At 36.4% G+C, this 23,656-nt stretch overlaps 1 protein-coding gene across 1 annotated transcript in view; it reads left to right on the top strand.

The window, feature by feature from the left end:
- The first annotated feature begins 2,925 nt into the window (after positions 1 to 2,925).
- LOC143850488 (putative disease resistance protein RGA3) overlaps positions 2,926 to 23,656 on the top strand; it is a 61,129-nt gene continuing 40,398 nt past the window's right edge. Inside the window, exons 1-6 of the mRNA XM_077359732.1 lie at positions 2,926 to 2,961; positions 3,062 to 3,124; positions 6,467 to 6,586; positions 7,591 to 8,797; positions 8,963 to 11,429; positions 14,412 to 14,509. Coding sequence (XP_077215847.1) covers positions 2,926 to 2,961; positions 3,062 to 3,124; positions 6,467 to 6,586; positions 7,591 to 8,797; positions 8,963 to 11,412 — 3,876 coding nt within the window. The 3' untranslated portion in view covers positions 11,413 to 11,429; positions 14,412 to 14,509. The remainder of the gene's footprint in view (positions 2,962 to 3,061; positions 3,125 to 6,466; positions 6,587 to 7,590; positions 8,798 to 8,962; positions 11,430 to 14,411; positions 14,510 to 23,656) is intronic.

Below are 23,656 nucleotides of genomic sequence, written 5' to 3'. Positions count from 1 at the left end.
TGTAAGAGAAGTTTTCTATTGACTTAATATGGCCAAAACCAAGTCGACTCGGTGAGTCAATAACTGACTTAAAATTTTCTAAACAGTGGTGCAGAATTCGGTGTGGGTTGAATGGGTGAAGATTTGTAGTGCATTTAATAGTGGAAGTGAGATGAGACCCCCATAATTTGGTAGGTGGTCTCATCACTTCCACCAATAAGGAAGTGCTTGTTATTGAAGGGAATATTAGGCCTAGCCTTTAGAACTGCAACTTTGACAAAGATCGGTAGCAAAGGCCATACCTTAAGGATGTGAGTAGACACGGGAAAATATGCTTGAAAATTTTCAAAAATACAATACAAGTTTCATCAAATAATGCATAGTAGAATTTCAGCCAAAAAATGCAGCAAGATACAAAAAGGAAACAAATAGAGAAACATTTATATGTTGTAGTGCTCATTGCCGTTCACCCGCACACAGCCCCACCCCGTACACAGCCCCACCGTTGTGTGCATTTACCTGCATAGCACAAAATATCCACAATAATCTATTAGAAATATAAATTAAACCATAATTATTCCAAATGAATAAGTCTCCACGATTCACGAAAACAACTGTCTGCCATAAACAATAACTGTATCAGTAAAACAAAAAGGGCGAGAGGATTTCAACATACACTTGGGATTGAATCTCAAGATTGGTTCTTAGTATCTTCATCCTTTAATCCGTGCAACTCAAGGAGCCACTACTACAACTTCTAAAGAGTTTGTGTTTCAGAAACACCAAACACCAGGCAATGAGTGGATCAAGTAGTGCTTATCTTTTCGATAATCTTGGGGTAAAGTTCTCTTAAACTTCTGAATTTCAATTCGTCACCATCAGAATCTAGTAACTAAGATCTTGGCTTAAGGTCGTTGGGAAGAAAAAAAATTGTTTTATGTGATTGAAAGATTCTGCCGCGTAATTCTTCCCATGACACCTTCTACCCTCTGCATTGTAGTGAAGAGAAAGCATACATTTATTAGAATGTAATACAATTCCAAATGATAAATGAAGTTCAATGAGAATTGTTGTACTGATAGATTTCTTAGCATAGATAGCTTTGAAAGTTTTAATGGCAACTATCCTATCAATGCATTCGAGGAAAGATGATTGCGAAGAAGTATATCAAACTATAAGATAGATATAGAGAATAGAAGAAAAGAAATAAAAGTAAAAAAGGAAGGTCAGTTGCATCTTACTGTCTTAGAGGAGGGCTTTTATAAATGCAAAATTTTACATCTAGATTCATTTCTCTTGTTGGCACCAAGTTTCTCTAAAAAGGAAGCTCAGCTACATCTTACTGGTTTTGAGGAGGGTTTTTACAAATACAAAATTTCACCTCTGGGTTCATTCTTCTTGTTGGCACCAAGTTTTTCTTCATTGCACTTGTTGGCGCAAATTCCTTAAGCATAAGTACTTCCAAAATAGCTATATGATTGTAAACCAAAACTGAAAACTAAAATCCACACTAATAAAGAATCAATATTCCTTAAAACACATGAAGAATTCACAATTCAAATATATTAAAACACCAAAAAATCATCTTATACATATTTTAACAAAAAAAAAAGTTAAACACAAACACCAAAACAATAGACAGTCAAACCAAATCAAACACCACACTCAAAACCAAAATCAAAGTTCAAAAAATAAAAAAGTACGACTCAACTACTTGGATTACATTGAACCTACGAACAAAATAAACAAATATATATATATATATATATATATATATATATATATTGATAAAGAATTATTCATGTCAATAAAGGCTCATCATGCATCAATAAGTAAATGAACATTACTTACAAATGCAGAAACCCAAGCGACATTTGCTCCAACGACATCTCTTATGGTTTTGAACCTTCCATACGGTCTTACAAAAGGTTCATCATGAACCAAGGGTACTTTAATACAGACTACACAGAATCCGTGTCCGAATGGTGTGCCCCCAACTTCTGCCATTGGATCTTCTGTCTAAAGAAAATATTGTGTGCCACTTCCACATCATGTCGTGTGAGGCCCATCACAACAACCTGAGCAATTGAGGGTATATGATGATAGTTATTTAAGATAACTAATCATACCTGTCAAGTGCTGACATTATTCTTGGTGAATATATCAACATATATACCTCGATGGGGGAGGGAACTGCATGACTTGTAGAGGAGAGTGGTGCATCTAACCATCGAGTAGCAGCGTTCGGAACTTAACATATAATAAGAAGGGATTTCCTAAAGACAATCGCATATGGCATTTCATGGACAGGGTGTTGCATGAGAGAGCGACTACGTAGGATGAATTAAATGAATAAGAAGAAAAGAGAGCCTATGTGGTGCCTCTCTCATGCAACAGCCAGTCCGCGAAATGCCTTTTGTAATGGCCCCTAGAAAATCCCTAATAAGATAGATGCATTAATTAATATGTAAAATAACAAATTTTAAACTTAATCACACTAAATATAATTAAAATATTAACTGATTGTCACCCCAAAAATTCAACAGAATATTGCCCATTGTTCTTGCATCTGTGCGCTGCTATTCTAGTTCATTTGTCTTTTGAGCTTCTGCAGTCTTTCTCTAGCACTCTATACGGCTCCATACTCGGCCATGTCTCTCCTCTCCCATAACCTGAAAGAATACATCATCTCTTGTAGCTACTCGTCGAATAGGTGGATGATGAGTCTGGTGGTCCATGAACGAAGACTGAAAATGATGAAACCTGATGTCAAATTTGTCTATATAAACAAATTAGTGTATGAAACTTAAAATTTATGTAGTTTTACTTGCGGGCTCACATGATATTATAATAGGGCTTTACTTGTGAGCCGATATGATTGTATTAGTGGAGCCTACTTGTGATGGTCAAATGAGATAGTGAATTAGGGTTACTTGTAAAGGCTACATGGCAGTAAACTGGGGCCAATATGTGAAACCTATTGTAAGTAGAAGTGCATCTCAAATATCTAATACACTTTTTTATCGTTTTGTAAATCTCAAATACATAAATTGAAACGTCTCATATAAATGCAATATATTAGATTGACAATGATATGTGTAACGACATAATTTTTAACACCTTCATCAATATATCCATATCAAAGGTATGTCGTTGCATATATATATGTCAATGTATCAATTGATACACCCCGATTTATAAACTGTGAGGGGCCTACTCTGGATGGGATCTGGCCCTTGTTATGGCTAGGCCATGCAACAAAATCAACTCTTATTGCGCGATTCTAACCTTCCCATGTGAGAACATAATTTGTTGCTTCTTTGGTTTTTCACTGCCCACTAACAACCCCATTGGAGTATGAGAATTTTTCGGCGTAAGTAGAATTTGATGCATGCTCCATCGCAACTAGGCCTAACAAATAAATTATTTGGATCATTGAACGGGTTCCACTTCACTGCCTCATAATTTTTCTTTAAATGGTTTGTCTATGCATCATATAGAAACTCTCAAATGTGCGGTTTGCAAGTTGTCTCAGGGGAAAAAAATGCAAATAAACCTTAAAATGTGATATTTTACGAGTAGATTTTTTTCAAGGCAAAACACCAGTGGAAAAGGTATATTAAAAGTGGGTTGTCCAACCATTCGGTGATCAAAACAATCTATCTATTGGTCCTGGTTGATGCTGAAATCTGGACTTCAGCCTAGGTTGGGCATTGTAGATGAGCTTGGCTGTTTAGGATGACTTGCGAACACTGAGAATTCGTTAAAGGGCCCGGTGTTTGGACATGGGGGCACACTCCAATGCTCAAGTCAGAATGGAGTACCAAACAGTATAAATTAAACGCTAAAGGCAGGGAGAGCTTGAAGAGAAACAAATGGTGCGGTAGTGTGATGCATACTTTGGAGTTTGGTCCCCCTTTGGTAGACTAGTCCTTGTTAGTTTGGAAAACTTAGCTTTAATGGAGTCCTTGTGATTGGCCTACTTGACTAAGAAGTCGGTTTCCTTACTTATCCTCGCCGCCAGCTAGGCTTCCTATTAGGGCACGGGTTCTATGATTTTCTTCTGGAAGAGGTACGAAATGACTCTTGTGCCCTCGGTTGCCACTATGTGAACCTGAACGATATGTCTAGTTGGCATACGCGGTCCTAGCCTCGTGCTGAACAAACATCCCAATCAACAACTTTTTAGTAGGTCAGATCAATGGATCCTATCATATGAACGTTGCACATTAAAAAAGAGCCTAAGAGAGACCGTCTAGCAATTTCTTTCTCTTAACTCTAGGTTTGCAAACTACACATCTTGTCCATAAGATTAAGGCCTATGAAATCAATAGTTTAGGCACCTTTTGTTTTGGATTTTGAGAATTGACCGAGTCCAAAATTGCTTATCGAACTAAAATCTTAACTCCATTCTGAGTCCAATAATAAGTTTTTGGAGTCAATCAATTCTCAAAATCCCCTGTTTGTATTGGATTATGCCCTGTTTGTATTGGATTAGCACCCAAAATTGATTATGCCCTGTTTGTATTGGATTTTGAGTACTGATTGTGGGTCCAAAACTGATTAATGGACTAAAAATTAAACATGAATTTGAGTCCAATAATCAGTTTTGGACTCACAATCGGTTCTCAAAATACAAAATTGAGCCTTAGAGTTCTAATCTTGTTTTGGAGCTTCTCAATCGATCAATACTTTTTTCTAATGTGTGGTGCCTCAGTGGCTAGAACACGTAAATCATGAAGAATAATTATCGCTTCTGTCTTTTATATAATGTGGGCACAATCAAGCTTGCTTTTCATTAAGTTGGTTACTATAGTGTGATGCTCCTTGTCGGCCATGACCGTAAGTACACACCACTTTTCAACTCTACAAGAAGGACTCTGTTTGGTTGCTGGCAATTACCTAGTAGATTAGTGGTGTAAGTAGTCAATAAGGAGGAGGAGAGCCTTGGATTTACCTGGAACTTACCTCATAGAATCTTGGTAGGTAGTTATCGCTTGTCAACCAAGTGGAGTACTGGTAGGATGTGTCATTACCAATATATAGATAGAGAAAAAAGTAAGAGAGAGAGAGAGAGAGAGAGAGAGAGAGAGAGAGAGAGAGAGAGAGAGAGAGAGAGAGAGAGAGAGAGAGCATCATTCCCAATCAAACTTTAAAAAAAAATAAAAATTTTCGAAATTTCAAAAATTTCGGTTAAAACTATGCCCATGCCAAACATTAAGATTAAGGCCTAAAAAATCGACGACTTAGCTTTTCTTGGAAATCCCTAAATATGATTGATTTTATTTAAAAAAGAAAAGAAAAAGAGGGTAAACATTATCATGATGTAGAGTAGCAATTATCCGAATTCTAATCTTGTTTTTGGAGCTTATCCATTTGATTCAAGTATTATCTAAGTTTTGCCCAGTTAATTTTTTTGACCAGCGATGAAACTCATACGAAGATTTTTTCTCTCTTCAAGCCACCCTGGCTTTTTTCTAACGTGTGGTGCTCGTTGGCTTGAGCACGTGAGTGGGGTAGACGAATTATTTCATCTTTGATTCTTAAAGTGGCCCAATCAAACTTTACTTTTCTTAAAGTGGGTTGCTATTGTTTGATTCTCCTTGTCGGCCACACGGAACAATAACATTAACTAGTGCTTAAATGGGTCATTTGATAGTAAAAATCTCCCCAACAAATGAATGACAGTATGGGTCCCATCATTAACTAATCAGAGCCATTCATTTGATGCATCCCGCTATTTTTGACGGTCTATGTGATGTCAATCATACAAGAGATTCCATTATCATGTTGTAGAGGAGCTATTTTCTTAGAGTTCTAAACTCGTTCTTGGATTTTCTCCATTTGATTCCAGTATTGATCCAAGTTTTGCCTAGTTATTTAATATTGGCAAAGGATGAAACTCGTACTAAGATTTTTTTTTTATTCTCTCTTCAAGTGAGCCCTCCACCTTAGGTTTTTTCTAATGTGTGGTGCTAGCTGGCTTGAGCACGTGAATGGGGTGTTGCTTTTAATGGAGTGTTGGCACAATCAAACTTTGTGTTTTTAATGTGGGTTGGTATTGTTTGATGCTCCTTGTCGGCCACATGGAACAATGACATTAACTAGTGCTTAAATAGGCCCCATTTGATTAGTAAAAATCTCTCCACTGGTGCTATACTATCGATTTGAGATGGACGACTAGTATGATCCCATCAGAGCATGGAGATCCAAAGCAAGGCCTCATAAATCTCAAAGACGAATTATTGCATCTTTTTCTTTTTGGTTTGGCACTCACAATCAAACTTACTTTTCTTCCAGTGTAAAATTTGTTTTACACCCATTTTACGTCAAAAGAATGATCCATTACATGTTTTTCCCCACTGCAAGAGGCTCTCTGTGCTAAAAAACAGAGGTGTTTGGAGTTCATAGTGATCTAATCTTGCTTTTTTTGAAGCACAATTCGTTAGTTCATTGCTGCTTTCTTTGGTTTTTCTCTCCAATACAGGAAGAAGGTATGGCAGATCTATTACTGTCTTCTCTTGTTGATACAATCGTTGCCAAATTGATGGATTCAATCATACAAGAGATTACATTAAAAGCTTTTCTGTATGTCCCAACTGCCCTTGTAGACTTTGGATACTCATTTTCCATGATTTTGTTTTGTAAAATTTGAAATCTTCTTTGCTTCTGTTGAAAATTTAGGACATGTTGGGATGAATGGAAATTTAGGACGTGTTTGGTAAGCATTGAATTTTTTTTGTTTTTTTTATATTTAAAAGCTTTTCCGTATGTCCCAACTGCCCTTGTAGACTTTGGATACATATTATAATCAAAATCAGGTCACGTATGAGGACTTTGATTTTTTAATCTTTCGTCGAGTGAGCCCTCCACCTTAGCTTTTTTTCTAATGCGTGGTGCTCGTTGCCTTGATCATGTCAATGGGGAGACGAATTATTGCATCTTTGAATTTAGTGGAGTGTTCACAATCAAACTTTGCTTTTCTTAAAGTTTGTTTGATGCTCCTTGTCAGCCACATGGAACAATGACATTAGCTAATGCTTAAATGGGCCCAATTCGATTTGAGATGGACGATTAGCATGAATTTGATGGGTCTGGCTATTTTTGACAGTCTATGTGAGGTCAAGATGGAAAGATTTGTATGAATTTTGGGGCATGTAGAACAGATCCAAAGCAAGGTCGATCAAGTGAACGGTTCAGATCAATTGACTATGAGATCCCTAGAGCATTATGGGTCCCATCTTTAACTTATGGGAGCCATCCATTTCATACCAGTCCACGTGATGTTAAGAATCGACGATTTGCAATAATTTTGGGGCATGGAGATCCAAAGCAAGGCCCAACGGTTTAGATCAAAGATGAATTATTGCATCTTTTTCTTTTTGGTGTGGCAGTCACAATCAAACTTACCTTTCTTCCTGTGTAAAATTTGTTTTACACCCATTTTACGTCAAAAGAATGATCCATTACTTGTTTTTCCCCACCGCAAGAGGCTCTCTGTGCTAAAAAAAAACAGAGGCGTTTTGAGTTCATAGTGATCTAATCTTGCTTTTTCTGAAGCACAATTTGTTAGCTCGTTGCTGCTTTCTTTGGTTTTTATCTCCAATACAGGAAGAAGGTATGGAAGATCTATTACTGTCTCCTCTTGTTAAAACAATCGTTGGCAAATTGATGGATTCAGTCATACAAGAGATTACATTACTATGGGGTGTTGATGAAGAGGTCGAAAACCTATCCAGCACATTATCTGCAATTCAAGCTGTGCTTCAAGATGCTGAAGAACAGCAAGTAAGCAGTAATGCAGTGAAAGATTGGCTTCGGAAGCTTAAGGGTGTTGCTTACGATGCAGATGATGTAGTGGACGAGTTTACAACTGAAGTGCTCCGATCAAAATTGGAAGGAAATATGCAGACCAGTAACATGAAGCAGGTGCGCAGCTTATGCTTCTCTTGTTTTACTTCCAACCCAGTTAAGTTTCGACATGAGATAGGACATAAGATAAAAGAAATTCGGGAGAGATTGGATAAGATTGGACAGGATAGGCATCACTTTCATCTGAAACAAGGAGATGCAGGGAGGCGGCGTGAAATAAAAAGGCAATCGGTGACTAGCTCCTTAATAAACGAATCAAATGTATTCGGTCGGGATAACGATAAAGAGAAGATAGTAAAATTGCTACTGGATGAATCTGCATCATCGTCATCATCCAAGGATATATCTGTTATTCCGATTGTCGGCATTGGGGGCCTTGGAAAGACAACTCTTGCCCAGTTTCTTTACAATGATAAACGGGTGGGGGATCATTTTCCAGTTCGAGGATGGGTCTGCGTCTCTGAAGAGTTTGATATGTGTAGAATAACAAAAGCAATTATGGAATCAGTGACAAAGAAACGTTGTGATCTTAACGAATTCGACCCACTTCAAGTTAGCCTCAAGGAAGAATTGAGTGGCGAGAGATTTTTACTCGTCCTAGATGATTTATGGCATGACAATCCTAATGACTGGCAGAGGCTACAGTCCCCATTCAGTTTTGGGGCAAACGGAAGTAGAATTATAATAACTACTAGAAGTTCAGAGGTTTCAAGAATCATGGGCACTATTCCCACTTATAATTTGGGTTGTTTAGATGAGGATGACAGCTGGTCCTTGTTTACACGACGGGCATTCATAGTGGGAAGCTCAGATGTACCTCCAAACTTAGTAGCAATTGGAAAGCAGATCGTGAAAAGGTGCAATGGGTTGCCTTTGGCAATAGAAGCTTTTGGAGGTCTCTTACGTTCAAATACGGATGAGAAAGAGTGGAAGAATATCCTTGAAAGTGAAATGTGGGAAATATCAAAGATGAGAAATGATATTATTCCATTACTAAAATTTAGCTACGATCACTTGCCTGCATGTCTGAAACAATGCTCTGTGTATTGCTCCCTGTTTCCAAAGGATTATGAATTTGACAAGGACACTCTAATCTAATGTTGGATTGCAGAAGGATTTATCCAACCTGAAGGAAGGAAGCGATTGGAAGACATAGGTTTCGAGTATTTTGATGAGTTGATGTCAAGGTCCTTCTTTCAATATTTTGAACGGTTCTACAGATCACGCTACAAGATGCATGACTTAAATCATGACCTTGCACATTCCGTTTCTGGTGACGAATACTTCAGAATAAAGAATAGCGCCGACTCTTGGAATATCGCTGCAAAGGTTCGTCATGCATCAGTATGGCAACGCAATGAACACTCAGGAATTTTTGAGTCCTTTCATGAATCTGAGAGGTTGCGCACATTTCTGCTACCGCCAAGGTACGAAACACTCACTAAGCAAGTTGCTCATGATTTCTTCCTAAAATTGAGATGCTTACGGGTGTTAGATTTGGGTGATGCTTGTGTAAGAGATTTGCCAGATTCTATTATCGAATTAAAATATTTGAAGTACCTTGATCTCTCTCATACAAATATTGCAACCTTGCCAGAATCAATAGCTAGCCTCTATAATTTGCAAACACTGAGACTTTGCTATTGCGGGCAACTTGGTGAGCTACCAAAGTCCACCAGCAACCTAATTAACTTACGGCATCTTGCTTTTAGGGGTTGTAAGATTCATACGCCGCCAGAACTTGGGAAATTAATAAGTCTTCAAACACTGACTACATTTGTTGTGGGCAAAGAAAGTGGATGTGTAATAAGGGAGTTAAAGAACTTGACAGAGTTGAGGGAAACTATTCACATTTCAAATTTAGAGAATGTGATTGATGGGAAGGAAGGCAAGGAAGCCAATTTGAAGAAGAAAGAGTACCTTGATAAGTTGACGTTGGAATGGGGAAATAATAATCCACGAGGTGTTGCAGTTGATGAGGAGGTACTTGAAGCCCTCGAACCTCACTCCAACCTCAAAACCCTAAAGATTTTATCATATGGTGGTGTTAGTTTCCCCAGGTGGATGATGAGCGGTAATTTGACGAATCTGAACACTGTTAGTCTCGTTCAATGTTTGAATTGCCAACAGCTTCCACGCCTTGGGCAGCTACCTTTCCTCAAGAAGCTCCAGATTAATGGAATGGATGGATTGAAACATATTGAAGGTGAGTTTATTGGTGGGTCCAATAAGGTTATTAAGGGTTTTCCATCATTGGAGGAGTTAGAGCTTGTAGACATGCCGAATTTGGAGGAATGGTGTGGAGCAAGGGAAGGGGACATGCCATGCCTTGGTACACTAAAAATATCAAATTGTCCTAAGCTGCAGAGATTTCCCCACCTCCCATCCATTAATAATTTGGAATTAAGAAACTGTAATGAGATGGTAACGGCCTCGGTTCCTTGCCTCACTACTCTAAAGTCATTACAAATTAGCTCTATTAAAGGCTTGATATCCTTACCCCCTGGATTTCTTCAACCCTTAACCGTACTTGAGAAATTGCATGTCACTGGATGTAATGAGTTGGTGTCTTGGCCAAAGGAGGTCGGGTTGCATGACCTTCCTTCTCTCCAATATTTACAAATCCACCGGTGTCCTAAACTCGAGTCATTGGGAGACGACGAGGAGGGCCTTCCCATCACGCTTAGATCTCTCAATATATCCAACGGTTGTGATAGCCTCAAGTGTACGCCTACAAGGGGGCTAGGAAAACTGAGTTCCCTCCAATGTCTGCACTTGGTTACTCAATGCCCATTCTTGCCAGAGGAGGAACTGCCCGTCACTCTTCAATCCCTTACGATATTCTCATGTTCTAATCTTAAATCCATGTCCAAGGGGATTTTCAACAACCTTACATCCCTCAAAGTCTTGGCAATTAGAAATTGTCCGCAATTGGAGTCATTGGCAGGCGAGGAGGAGTTACCCACCGCGCTTACATTTCTCAGGATCTCCGACTGTCCTAATCTCAAATCCCTATCCAAGGGGATGCGTAATAACCTCACCTCCCTCGAAGAATTATATATTTATAACTGTCCACAACTAGAGTCATTGCCAAACATCATCGGCCTCCGTACAATGACAATGAAAAAGTGCCCTCTAATGCCGCAGTTTCCAGAGGGAATGCTCGACATGGTTACATATCTCGAAGTTGATAATGTTGAGATCTTTTCTAAAAACCTTACATCCCTCCAAACCTTGGATATTTCTCATTGTTCACAAATCGAATTCTCTCCAAGCATGCTACTGCCCCCCACACTTAAAACCCTCGAGATCTATTCGTGTAATAATCTGAAATCCCTGCCCAGGGGGATGTTGAAGAACCTCACCTCCCTCAAAAAATTGACCATTCATTCTTGTCCTGAACTCCTTTCCTTGCCGGAGGAAGGGCTGCCCACCACGCTTCAGGAATTATATATTTATGGCTGTCCGGAAGTAGAGAAACAGTGTCAAAAGAACGGAGGCCAATATTGGCCCAATATCTCACACATCCCCATCATATGTATAAATAACTCGAGGGTTTGAGGACTACTCTGGAGAAGGTACACGACTGTCTCTCCTCTTGGCTTTTGTTTTATTTATTTTTGGTATGTAAGATGGGATTGAACCTCCGACCTCCAGGTTGTTGAAAAAGCCTTAACCATTGAGTTAGAGGTTCAATCCCAAATTAGGGCTCTTGGATTTTATTAATCATATGAATAGATTTCAATCCATTATTTATTTTAAAGAATAGTAAACCTCAATTTCTCTCTCTCTCTTTTCATTTCCTCATTTTCTCTCTTTCAAAACAAAACGAAGGAAACAGTTAATTTTACTGGAATTCCAGGCTCATAAAGAGATTTTTTTTTCAGGTTCTTTAATTTTTCATTATATCTCAAAATTTCTTGTCTTAGTCTTGCCATAGAGTAGATTATGACTTGTTTAAGACAAAAGGAACCCTAACCAGGATGAATTTACCTTACATGCTTCATTGAATTTATGCTCTGTTTTGAACTCTATGGTATCATTCATATTAATTGATCTTGTAGCAACTCTTCAAATCTTCTTTCTTTTTATTTAGCATTGGTTTGCTTTAAATGTTATTTGATTGATGATTTCATTTGCAATTGATTACATTCCCTAAACTTCTGTTAGAACTGAGCATCAAAACTATGTTAATTTTTCATCTTGAATCTACCCCTCACACACACACACACACACACATTTTATTGGAATTTCAAGTTCATAAAGAAAGTGCACCTATCCATGAAAAATGAAAACAATAAGACAAAGCAAAAATCCAATGACTTTCTTCTCCAACCCAAACATTAACTGATTTTCTCATTAAATCTCAAATTATTTACTAATATCTCAGCCCCTTTTCTTCTTATTTTTTGTAACTGTACACAAAAATGGTTTAAAGCCCATTATGTTGCATGTGCTCAATTTTTTCTAATTTTCTTTTTTTTTATTTCTTATTTTCTAAGAAAATAGATACACTTCAATCACCACACGTTTGGGTTATATTTCTTCCTTCTAAATAAGGTAGTTTCACTAATGCATAAGTATTTTAAGATTAGGAGGTGCTAAATCAGTCACCAAAGACAACCTCCATCTGCTAATTTGTAGGGATATCATCAGACTTCGCTATTTGTTGATCCTGACAGATACAATTATCATTTATGCATTTTGGTTTTGTGTATATTCGAAGACTTTTTCATTTACACTTTTTTTACTCCAGTTTGATCTGACAACAGCTGTTGAATGTACCTAAGCGTTCATGCAGTAGAAACTTTTGAAATTCTTGATCAATAAAATGTGGGAGCCCCATTAGTGCACGTAAAATCTCAAGAGACAAGACAAGGACCACATACATGCCTAACATTCAAATTAGTAATGCTTAAGAACCTCAAAAGAGAATAAAAAATGAATGCATTGATAAAGATGCATACTTCTATTACTTACAGTCAGTAAACAGAAAATTCGAAACTCTCTATTCTTGTTTTTTAGCCTAGTATGGAACACCATGATGCTGGCAAACACATAAACTCAAAAAAATTGCAGTTCCAAAACAAAATTATGTTTTACATAGTTCAAAGGAGGTTTAAATGCGGTATGTCTAGGTTGAGATATTTTAATCTAAAATCAAATTCGAAATTAGTTGATTTGATGCTAGTAGAATGCTCTTTGTTCTAGTTCTATGGATTAGGATGGAACAACATGATGCTGGAAAAAAATCTACTCCAAGAAATTTTAGATGCCCTTACAAAATTCTATCTTACAAGGTTCGAAGTAGGTTAAATGTTTTTCTTTTTTGTATGTTTGTGTTGAATTTTTCTTATCTAAAATCAAATCTGACATTAGATGATGATGCTAAAAGAGTGGTTCGTACATTCTTCGCCATTTATTTTCAAATTTACTTACCTAGTAGTCTACAATAAATTGTTACCTTTTTTGTAACAAAAAGAATCCAACTGGGATGAATTTACTGAGTACCCATCGCTGAATTTAAGCACTGTTCTGGCTGCTTTGGTTCTTATGGGATTTCCTTTTCTTTTCCTTTAGTGGCTTTTTCCCTTGGTGCAGTATTTGTTTTATTTTTCTCTGTTCTTCTTTTTCAATTAGTTTCAGTCTCTCAAGAAGAAAAGAACTGTCTGTATTAAGAATTTGATCAATGTGTGTAACTAAGATCTATGCACAGTTAACTTTAACAATGTCAAACAAGCCAGCATGGATTTTTATTGAACTTTCTATTCATTGGTCGTTACTTGTCATCATTTCTTTGTATCTTTTTTATTGGTGATTTAGTTTGCAAATAGTTACATTCCATATGCTTATAAGAAGATGGAGTGGTGTCTAAAGGTTTCTCTTTTGCATTTGTTACACCAACTTCTATTAGAACTTAGCATCAACATTTAATTAATTTTCCAACTTGCATGTACCTCTTTCTCTATCTCTCCCTTTTCCTCACACACGCACACACACACATTGATTTTTTTTGCTAAATAAGGAAAAATAAAAATACAGACACACAAACACACTGGCATATTGACTTTTTTTTGTTAAATAAGAAATAGTTAAAAGCGCACACACACAAACATACATGTTAACTTAAAATGCTTTATTGGACCTTTCTTAGTTGCTACTTTTTACTGCCCTAAAGTTTCTCCAATTTATTTCAAAATCTCACCTACTCTTTTAGTTTAGGCCTACCAAATAAAGAATGATAAAGAAGTTGGAGGTTATATCCTAGCTTACCTTTAAAAAAAAAAGAATGATCCCTACCTGTTTCCATATGTTTCCCCTTCTCCATGATTTTTGGATGGCTTTATCCATTCACCGAGGTTAGTCAAAAGTATCAGTTGGGACTAAAGAATAGTAAACCTCAATTTCTCTCTATCTCTTTAAATTTGAGTTTTCTAAAATTAATTTTCCGTTTCAGACGAGGTATTTAATTTTGATGCACTTATCCTTTTGGTTACTGATGATGTTTTATTTACAACGTAAATCGTTTTATCTTATTATATGTATGTGTCCTTTTGCAGATTTTCAATGATTTTGTTCTTTGGAAGACCTATTTCCTAGCAAGAATCTGGCAGAGGGTTTCAAGAGGGTTCAGGCCCTCCGAATTCTTTCTCAACAGGTAAAACGTGAAAGCCTTTGGAACTGCATCACGTTTGATCATGGTTTATTTGACATTCTTCATGCTATTAGCCAATAATGAGAACTAAACAGCCGTAGCATATAGCTCTTATTAATTTTCAGTTAACTGGTATTTTTTACATTGTTAAGGACATCAATTCTGCTTCTCTGTTTGATATAGTTCACAATGCCTCTTAATGTTGTTTAGAACATTCGCAATGCCATGTCGCCTGCTGGTTTCTGGTATATGAATGATCCGTGTGAGCCGAATAATGTTTTCACAATTATTCTTCTCTTTCATTTTTCTTGACCCTCATAGTTCTTTCTACCAGAATATGTCAAGTTCATGAGGTTTAGGTTTGTGGTTAGTAAAAGTGGGCACCGAAATGTCAGCCTTTTGAGAAAAAAAATAAAAAGTTTCCTTGTTTCATTACATATTTATTTCTTGAGTAATCCTCATACTAGAAGGTGATATGAATTATGTTACTATTATAATGCTCGGATATATTCTTTAAGCTAAGAGCTCATCTGACAGACATCTGTTTCTATAACTGAATCTATTCACTCTGGTACTTCACATTCCTCCATTTATAGTTTATGATATAGTGTCTTCTAATATTATTTAGTTATATGTAGTTATTCTACTGCACTCTAGATGATTTTGTGCTTGCAATTACACTTTTTGAAAGCTATGTAACATGCTTGCTGTCATTTCCTATTTCTAACTGAAGTGTTATTGTCTTAGATGCTATACACACTGTATTGTGTCTCCATTGTTGTTGGGAATCCCCCAAGGCCTTATCATATCGACATGGGTCATGGGAGTGATTTAACGTGGATGTAGCGTGACGCTCCATGCACTAGCTGTGCCAAGGTACTCTTTAATTGGCAGTTCAAGATTCTTATCAAATTCCAATTTCTTCATTTAATTAAAGTTCAGGTGGTCAAACTCGTAAACATTATTTTTTTTGTCCATCGGGACACCATGGTGTCTAATGGTGTCAATGATGAACCAGCACTCAATATGTGATATCACACTCTCTAAGATTTAATTCCACGATTGCTTTGTTGCAAGCATGATAATCTTTGATAGTGAGAAGAATGATGGCCACATTTGAACCAATTTATCAGCCTTATCCTTTTTTATAGGTCCCTGTGTACACTCTGGATATGCATGGTCTGTCTTGCTTGTTTTGTTAGGCTTGTACAAGTATTGTTTACTTCGTCTCTCGCTTGTCTGAGTTGACAGGTAAAATGTAGACATGGTCTTCTTGCGATAATTGGTTTCAGAAAAAAAAAAAAAAAAACATCACTCATACTCTAATGGAGACAATTTATGTAGGGACCACATCCTCTTTAAAGGCATACCAAAGGGAAAATAGTGACCGCGAGGGATTCTTTGAGTTCAAATTTCAAAGAAATCAGAATCATGGATATTGTCTCTTGTCAAGGCGACTATGCGATGGAATATTCAGATAATAGCTCCTCCATGGATCATTAAATGAAAGTTAATTCATGTATTAGTTTGCAATATTCATTTATAGGTGTGCATATGGTCAGCAAGGTCAAGTTTTAGTCTCTTCTGCAATGACTGATGCGATTATTGGACTTAGCGGACCAGCACATAGCTTCACTTCTTAGCTGGCAAGTCAATGTATCATCATCAATATGGGATACTTGGAATTAGCTTAGTTTCAATGTATATTTTGATGTGATATATAAGGGAGATGAATTGAATGAGCCTATTTCTTGACTCTTGCATTACATAAAACAAAACATATAATCTACCCAATGTGTCTCTTTTGTAAATATGGCCATTGATGTTTTTAATATTACTTGTGTTTCTTGTGGTCATATAAATGTGCAATGCATGCATTTTTTCTACTATATGTTGTAGTTGTTTCCGTATCATTCATTTTGAAGATCACTCATTCTGAAAGCGTAATGTATGCCGTGTATTCTTGTATATATAATTTTTGCGGAGAATCAGCTAAGAACTTCATTCTTTTTAACTTTTTGTTTAGCAGGATATGTCACATACCGTTGCTCCTAAAGAGGTTCAGTGCCTGCACAGCCATCCATCTCAAAGAGTCCAACATTCAACTGAAAATCACATGGAGTTCTGGAGTAATTGATGATGAGGATCGAGGAGATGATGAGGACATGATGAAGATGGTGTTATATAAATCATTAGATGATGAATATTTAACAATGCTGTATTTTGTCAAGTTCAGTTGAGGGAACAATATCGAGACTTTTGTTATTAATGAATTTTTGTAATTTTAAAAATATTCAATTAAAATAGTTAAGTTTTTATATATTTGTATATTTGGGGGAAAGTGGATGTTATAACTGTGGAAATTTTGATGTTATATATAATGTCTGTGAATGTACAGATCCACTAGGTCACAAAGAATGATATTTAATGGATTAAAAAGATAGGAAAGGATATCCCTACGGATTTATTGTTGAAATTCAGTAGGGAAAAGCACATTTTCCCTACGGCTTTTTTTTTTTTTTTTTGAAATTCTGTAGGGAAAAGAACATTTCCCTACTGATTATTTTGAAATTCCGTAGAGACAAGGCTGTCCCTACGGATTTTTTTTGGAAATTTTGTGGGGAAAAGCACAATTTTCCCTACGGATGTTTTTGAAATTCTGTAGGGAAATGTGATCTATGCCTACGGAAAAAGCCGTAGGGAAAAGTACAATTTACCTACAGTATTTATTAACTTCCGCAGGGAAAAGGCTTTCCCTACCCTCACCTAGCCTACGGAAGTTGTGCAAGCTAAAATTCGTAGGGAAAAACCATTGCCTACGGATTTTGGTACTTTTCCCTACGGATTTGTCCGGAAGTTTCAGGTATCATGGGCACAATGCATGCCTATAATTGGGATGGCTTAGCGGAGGATGATAGCTGGTCCTTATTTACACAATGAGCATTCACAGTGGGAAGCTCAGATGTACCTCCAACCTTAATAGCAATTGGTAAAGACATTGGAAAAAAGTGCAAAGGCTTGCCTTTGGCAATGGAAGCTCTGGGAGGTCTCTTACGCCCAAACACTAATGAGAACAGGTGGAAGAATATACTTAAAAGTGACATGTGGGAAATATCAGAGATGGAAAAGAATATTATTCCAATTCTAAAAGTTAGATATGATAACTTACCTGCATGTCTGAAACAATGCTTTGTGTACTGTTCTTTATATCCAAAGGATTATAAGTTTGAGAAGGACACTCTAATCCAGCTATGGATTGCAAAAGGATTTATCCAACCTGAAGGAAGGAAGTGATTGTAAGATATAGGTTCCAAGTATTTTGATGAATTGACGTGGAGGTCCTTTCAATATTATGCTGAAAAGTACGGATCATGTTACAAGATGCATGACTTGATTCATGACCTTGCACAATCCATTTCTGGCAATGAATATGTTAGAATGGAGGACATTAACTCCTGCAATACCCGTGCAAATGTTGCATTCCTCAGTGATGTGGCCCCACGATGACTTCTCACAAATTTTTGAGACCTTTCATGAATCGAAGAGATTGCACACATTTTTTATATTGCTTTACAAACCACCACACTTATCTCTCAAGACCATCAGTTGTGGTAATCTCATGTCCCTGTCCAATGATTTGCTCAACCTCACATCCTTCAATCAATTGCATATTGCTGAGCGTCCACAACTGGAGTCATTGGAGAGGCTACCTGCTACGCTTACATCTCTCGATATCTTCAGTTGCGATAATCTCAAATCCCTTGATGAGGCATCACAAAACTTCACCGATTGGAAATTAAAAAGTGTCCTCAAATAAAGTCATTGCCAGAGGGGATGCTCAACAAGCTTACACACCTTGTAGTTGATAATATCGAGATCTTGCCCAACAACCTCACCTCCATCCAATATTTGAAAATTCATGACTGTCTGCAACTTGTGTCCTTACCAGGAGAACTGCTTCCTACCATGCTTATAAAACTCGCTATTCGCTCATGTCATAATCTCAAATCCCTTCCCAAGGGGATGCTGAAGAACCTCACCTCCCAACATCTCACACAGCACCCAAATATGGATAAATCACAAGCTGATTTAAAGGCAACTCTGCTGAAGGTACATTTATGTCTCTCCTCTTGGCCTTTAATAATTTTATGAATGGTTTTCACTCCATTATTTATTTTTAAAGAAAAGTAAACTTACACAGTCTCTGTATCTACTTTCACTTCCTCATTTTTTCACTTTCTTGTTCTTACAAAACAAAGGAAATAATTAATTTTACTTGAATTTGAGGTGCATAAAGAAAGGATACTTGTCCATGAAAAATGTAAAATATAAAACCAGCGAAAATTGCACCAATTTCTTCTCTGACCCAAAAATTACCAGATTTTCTCATTAAATCTAAAAAAAAAAAATCATCTTAATCTTGCCTAATCTACCATTGATTATTACTCATTTGAGGAAAAGAGGAACCCTAATTTGGACCAATTTACATTGTATACTTCGTTGAATTTATGCTCTGTTTTGGATTCTATGGTTACTTCTTATGAGATTTCTTTTTTTGTTTTTTACCATTACGAGCTTTTTCCGTTGGTAGAGTGTTTGTTTTATTTTTTGTTGTTATCCTTTTTCAATAATTTCCAGCTTATCCTGAAAAAAGAAGAAAAATCTTTGTATAAATTACTTGAGAATTTGATCAATGTATGAAAGTAAGGTCTATGCACAGTTAACTTACAAAATTAAACCAGCCACCATGATTTTTATTGACCTTATTAATCACTGGCTGTTCCTTGTCATCATTTCTTGGTATATTTCATATATTTGATCATGTAGCTGAAATTTCAGACATTCAACTTCTCAATTCTTCTTCCTTTCTTAGTGTTGGTTTGCTTTAAATGGTATTTGACTTATGATTTCGTTTGCAACTGGTTACATTCTCTATACTCATAAGTCATAATAAGATGAAATGCTATGAGAGGTTTCTCTGTTGCATTTATTACACAAACTTCTGTTAGAACTCAGCATTGGTAATTTTCCATCTTGCATGCACCTCTCTCCCTTTCTCACACACACATTGCCCTTTTTTGCTAAATAAGCAATAGTAAAAACAGAGGCGCACACATGCATATTGACTTCTTTTCTTTCTGAATAAGTAAGAATTAAAAGCGTACACACATGTTGACTTAAAATGACCTCTCTCATTCTCACACAAACATTGCCTTTTTTGGCTAAATAATCAAGAGTTAAAAACACAGGCACACCCAGATATTGACTTCTTTTCTCTCTAAATAAGAGCTTAACATGCACACATGTTGACTTAAAATGCTTCTTTGATTCTTTCTTAGTTGCAATTTTTTACTAAACTCAAATTTCTCTATTTTATTACAAAGTCTCATATACTCTTTAGTTTAGCTCTACCAAATAATGAATGATTCCTACGTTTTACGTATGTTTCCACTTCTCCATCCCTTTTGAATACCTTTATCCATTCATTGAGATTATTCAAAATTCTTGCTACTTTGGACTAAATGTGATAAAATTAGGAAAAGCTTCTTCAACATCATGTTAGAAAAAATATACAGAATCAGAATCAATACGACAAGAGAGACAACAAGAAGTTAACCTTTTATCTATTCTCTGAAAGCATTTACAGCTGGAAGCCTATTTAAGAAATTATATTATGTTAGAATCAACGTGTTGTGTAGTTTCATATAAACTCTAACTCATTTTAGATAGTTTCAACATATTGAATATGTTTTCAAGCCTCTTGGTTGGAATCATTGCATTTCATATTGGGATCCATAATATGGTTCTATCTTGGGATTTCAGTCCAATGACTAATATGCTTGTGAAATCATGTGCCAAGGTGTTTTGAATTTTGCTTGAGCCTAAACTATCTGCCACCCCATCCGATAATAACCAAACTGATCATCTTGCAGAAGCTGAGGGAATTTTTTTTTATTTTTTTTTATCATGGTTCTTCCATATTCAGCCTAGAAAAAAATTTCTTGAAGCAGAGACTACACAATTTTAATAAGAGAAGTTTTCCATCGTTCAAACCTTTAAATTCCCAAAATTTTTGTTCACGGATATGACTTTCTAGCTTACCCAACAAGGATATCATTGTGGCAATTTATTATTTTTGTATTGTTGGAATCAGAACCTTGGGTTCTAATTATCTAATTTTCCTTTTGGAAGGAAGACTATAACATGATCACTTCATATTCAAAAACAGAATTTATCTTCCATGACAACAGATAAAAATCAAGCTACATTGGAAGGGACTGATCGTCCCACTTTCCACATTTGTTCACTGATCTCAGCCCTTGTGTAGATACTTGAAAGTTTGCTTTATTTGATTCCCAAAATCATAGAAATTCATGCAGGAATTTAAAATAAAAATTCCCAAAATCATTAACTGCATTTTTTAGCTGCAAGAAAACATGTTCAATAAAATAGGTAATCAAGAACTGTTCCATTCAACCCTACGGGTGAAATATGTAAAATCTTGGCACAAGAAGCTTCTTCTAAAGTGTAAGCTATAATTGTCTAATCCTAGACCAATAGTGCTTTCTAAATAAACCCAAAACACTTTTCCTCTGTACTCTAAATTTCTAAAGTTTAGTAAGTAAGAGTTGTTTTGGCCTAAAAAATTCAAAAGAGAAAAGCAATTTCTAAACTCTTGAAACGATTAAATTTAGACTTCCTACTTCCGAAAAACAAACAACGATTGTTTCTCCTATTGCAAGTTACGAATCTCATCATACATACAGTACTTCCCAATTAAGTAAAAATCCCAATTTAGAAAGAACAGAGATTTTGTGCAAGTAGTTCGTAGACTATTAGCAACTTTAGGGCTTTGAGAACTAGTTTAGAAACTATTATGAGTCCCTCTAACTCAAAAGGAGATCAACATGAAGCCCTACTCAACCCAATTGCATTTATTATCTCCAAATTTTCTTTTTGGAATCTTTCAAACTGGAAAAGCTCATGATTGCCAGTTCATAAACTTATTAATTTGAGCATTTTTAAAAAATAATCAAAATTGGTTTTGGAAATTTAGCATACATCAAAGTAGATAGGAATGATGAGGAATGGAAAGTTTTAGTTGTTTGATGAGGATGGGAGTTATTACTGACATCAACAAGACAACATAATGTTTCATCAGTAAGGGTCGCTTCTGGATCCATGTTTCCAACCACACCTTTCTTCATAATTTGTATGGGAGTTTAAACAATTTCTTGGGACTGTTGAACTTTACGTTTGTATATCACTATCATACATCTTGTCATATAAAAGTTTTGTATTTCTTGAACTTGCTAAATCTTCGAATTGTGTAATTTGCATTTGAGTGTTACTTGATTATTTATTTATGTAATGTACTAAGTTTCTACATCCCATTGTTATAGATTAATATACCTCATTGAAGTGCTATCTTCAATTTCTATGTATGTTTGTGATTGGTGACTGTACTGGCTTAGTCTTCTCTATATTTTCAGGCTAGGAGCCTCATGTCTTAAGTAACCAACTTCTTGAATATGTTCGTAATTCTTGCAGCAAGGTATCGAAAACTTTATGGTAAGTCTTGTTCTAACTCGCTCCAAAAAATTCCATTATTTTGTCGGTAGAAAAAAAAAAAGAGAAAAGAAGGAAATCGACTCTGTGGACGGAATGAGATTCACAAGATTTTTTTTTACCTTGCTGAACACGTCCTCAGGGAGCGTTTGGATGACTGGAATGAGGAATCAAAATTAGCATCATATTTTGATTCCTATCCAAATTCGCCCGAAAATGAAATGAAAAATTAGAATAAAAAATTTAATTAGAAAAAATTAAATACAAATTTCATTCCAATTGGGCCGGGTTGAGAGTATAACCTCTTGGACAGGAAACAGATTCCAAGCATTCCCCTATTTAATTCCCCCTTAATGTCATTTTTGCCCCTTGGTTTTTTGTTCAGGTTTTTAAATCAAATGCCCGGCAGAATACGAATGGGGTGCCAATTCCAACCTTGATTCCTGCAATCCAAACAAGGTCCTCATTGGATTCAAATAAGTTTTTTGGAAGAAGTTTGGAAAGGAAAAATATTTCTAAAATTTCCTACTTTTGTACATGTGTAAAAAAGATAAAATAAACCAACCCTATTCAATTTTCAGTTAGAGGGACCTTAATATCCCTCTAAATTAACCATAATCATATAATTTCCTTCTAAATCATTGAAAGAAAAAATTTCCCATGAAAAAATTTCAGTTAAAAATGTTTTTCTTGGTACGGGACCATATCTAGGGATGATCTCCCCATACGCCATAAGATGAACGGTTTGGATCACTTGCCCTTGTGCCTTTTCTCACACGTGCAATTTGAGGCTCCATCGAAACAAACAGGCAGGAGATTTTCACCCCTCTTCGCGCTTCTTAAACCCCCCCTCTCTGTTCCAACGTCAAAACCCTAAAAATCCTCAATACTCCATGTTAGGGTTTCATCTCTACAAACCCTAATGGACATCCACAAAGGCTCATGGATTCTCGAATTCCTCCTTCGCCAACCAATCGAAGACTGGGTACTCAACAGACTCATCTCAATTCTCCCCACTTGCAGACAAGATCTCCGTCTAAAGAAAACAATACTCTTGAGAAGAATCTGTACATCGCTTTTGAAATGTTCAATCACAGAGAAAGTTCTCGATTCCTTGGAATCAATCGAATGGATCGACCGTGGAATCGGAATTAGGGTTTCGGAATCGATGAAGGCTGCATACTGCGCAGTGGCAGTGGAATGCGTAGCGAAGTTTTTCCGGGAGAATTGTGTTAATTCTGTTGAGAGAATTTGGAAAATTAGGGTTTTTGAGATGGAGGGTTTTGGTTTGGGTTCGGAATGGTTGAGGGAATCGAGGGATGAGATAATAGAGGCGATTGGGAGAATTGGGTCCTTCTTTTTTGGAATTTGCGGCGGAAATGGTTTGTACTAAGGAGGAAAATGCTTGGATTTTGGATGGAAATGTTAGTGTAATTGAGTTAGGGGATGGTGTCTGTGGCATGGAATTGGATCCCCCTGTTGAACCAGCACAGATAGGTTGGTTGTCTGATGTTTAATTTTAGTTTTCTGAACTGGAATTGCTTTTTCTCAAGGATACTGATACTGGCACTACCATGTTTT

The sequence above is a fragment of the Tasmannia lanceolata genome, unplaced genomic scaffold, assembly GCF_043159265.1.
Source record: "Tasmannia lanceolata isolate RefF3 unplaced genomic scaffold, GAP_Taslan_0.1 ptg000018l, whole genome shotgun sequence".
In the NCBI taxonomy this organism is placed as follows: Eukaryota; Viridiplantae; Streptophyta; class Magnoliopsida; order Canellales; family Winteraceae; genus Tasmannia; species Tasmannia lanceolata.
Note: the sequence above shows the minus strand (reverse complement) of the source record. Positions and strands in the feature narration are given on the sequence as shown.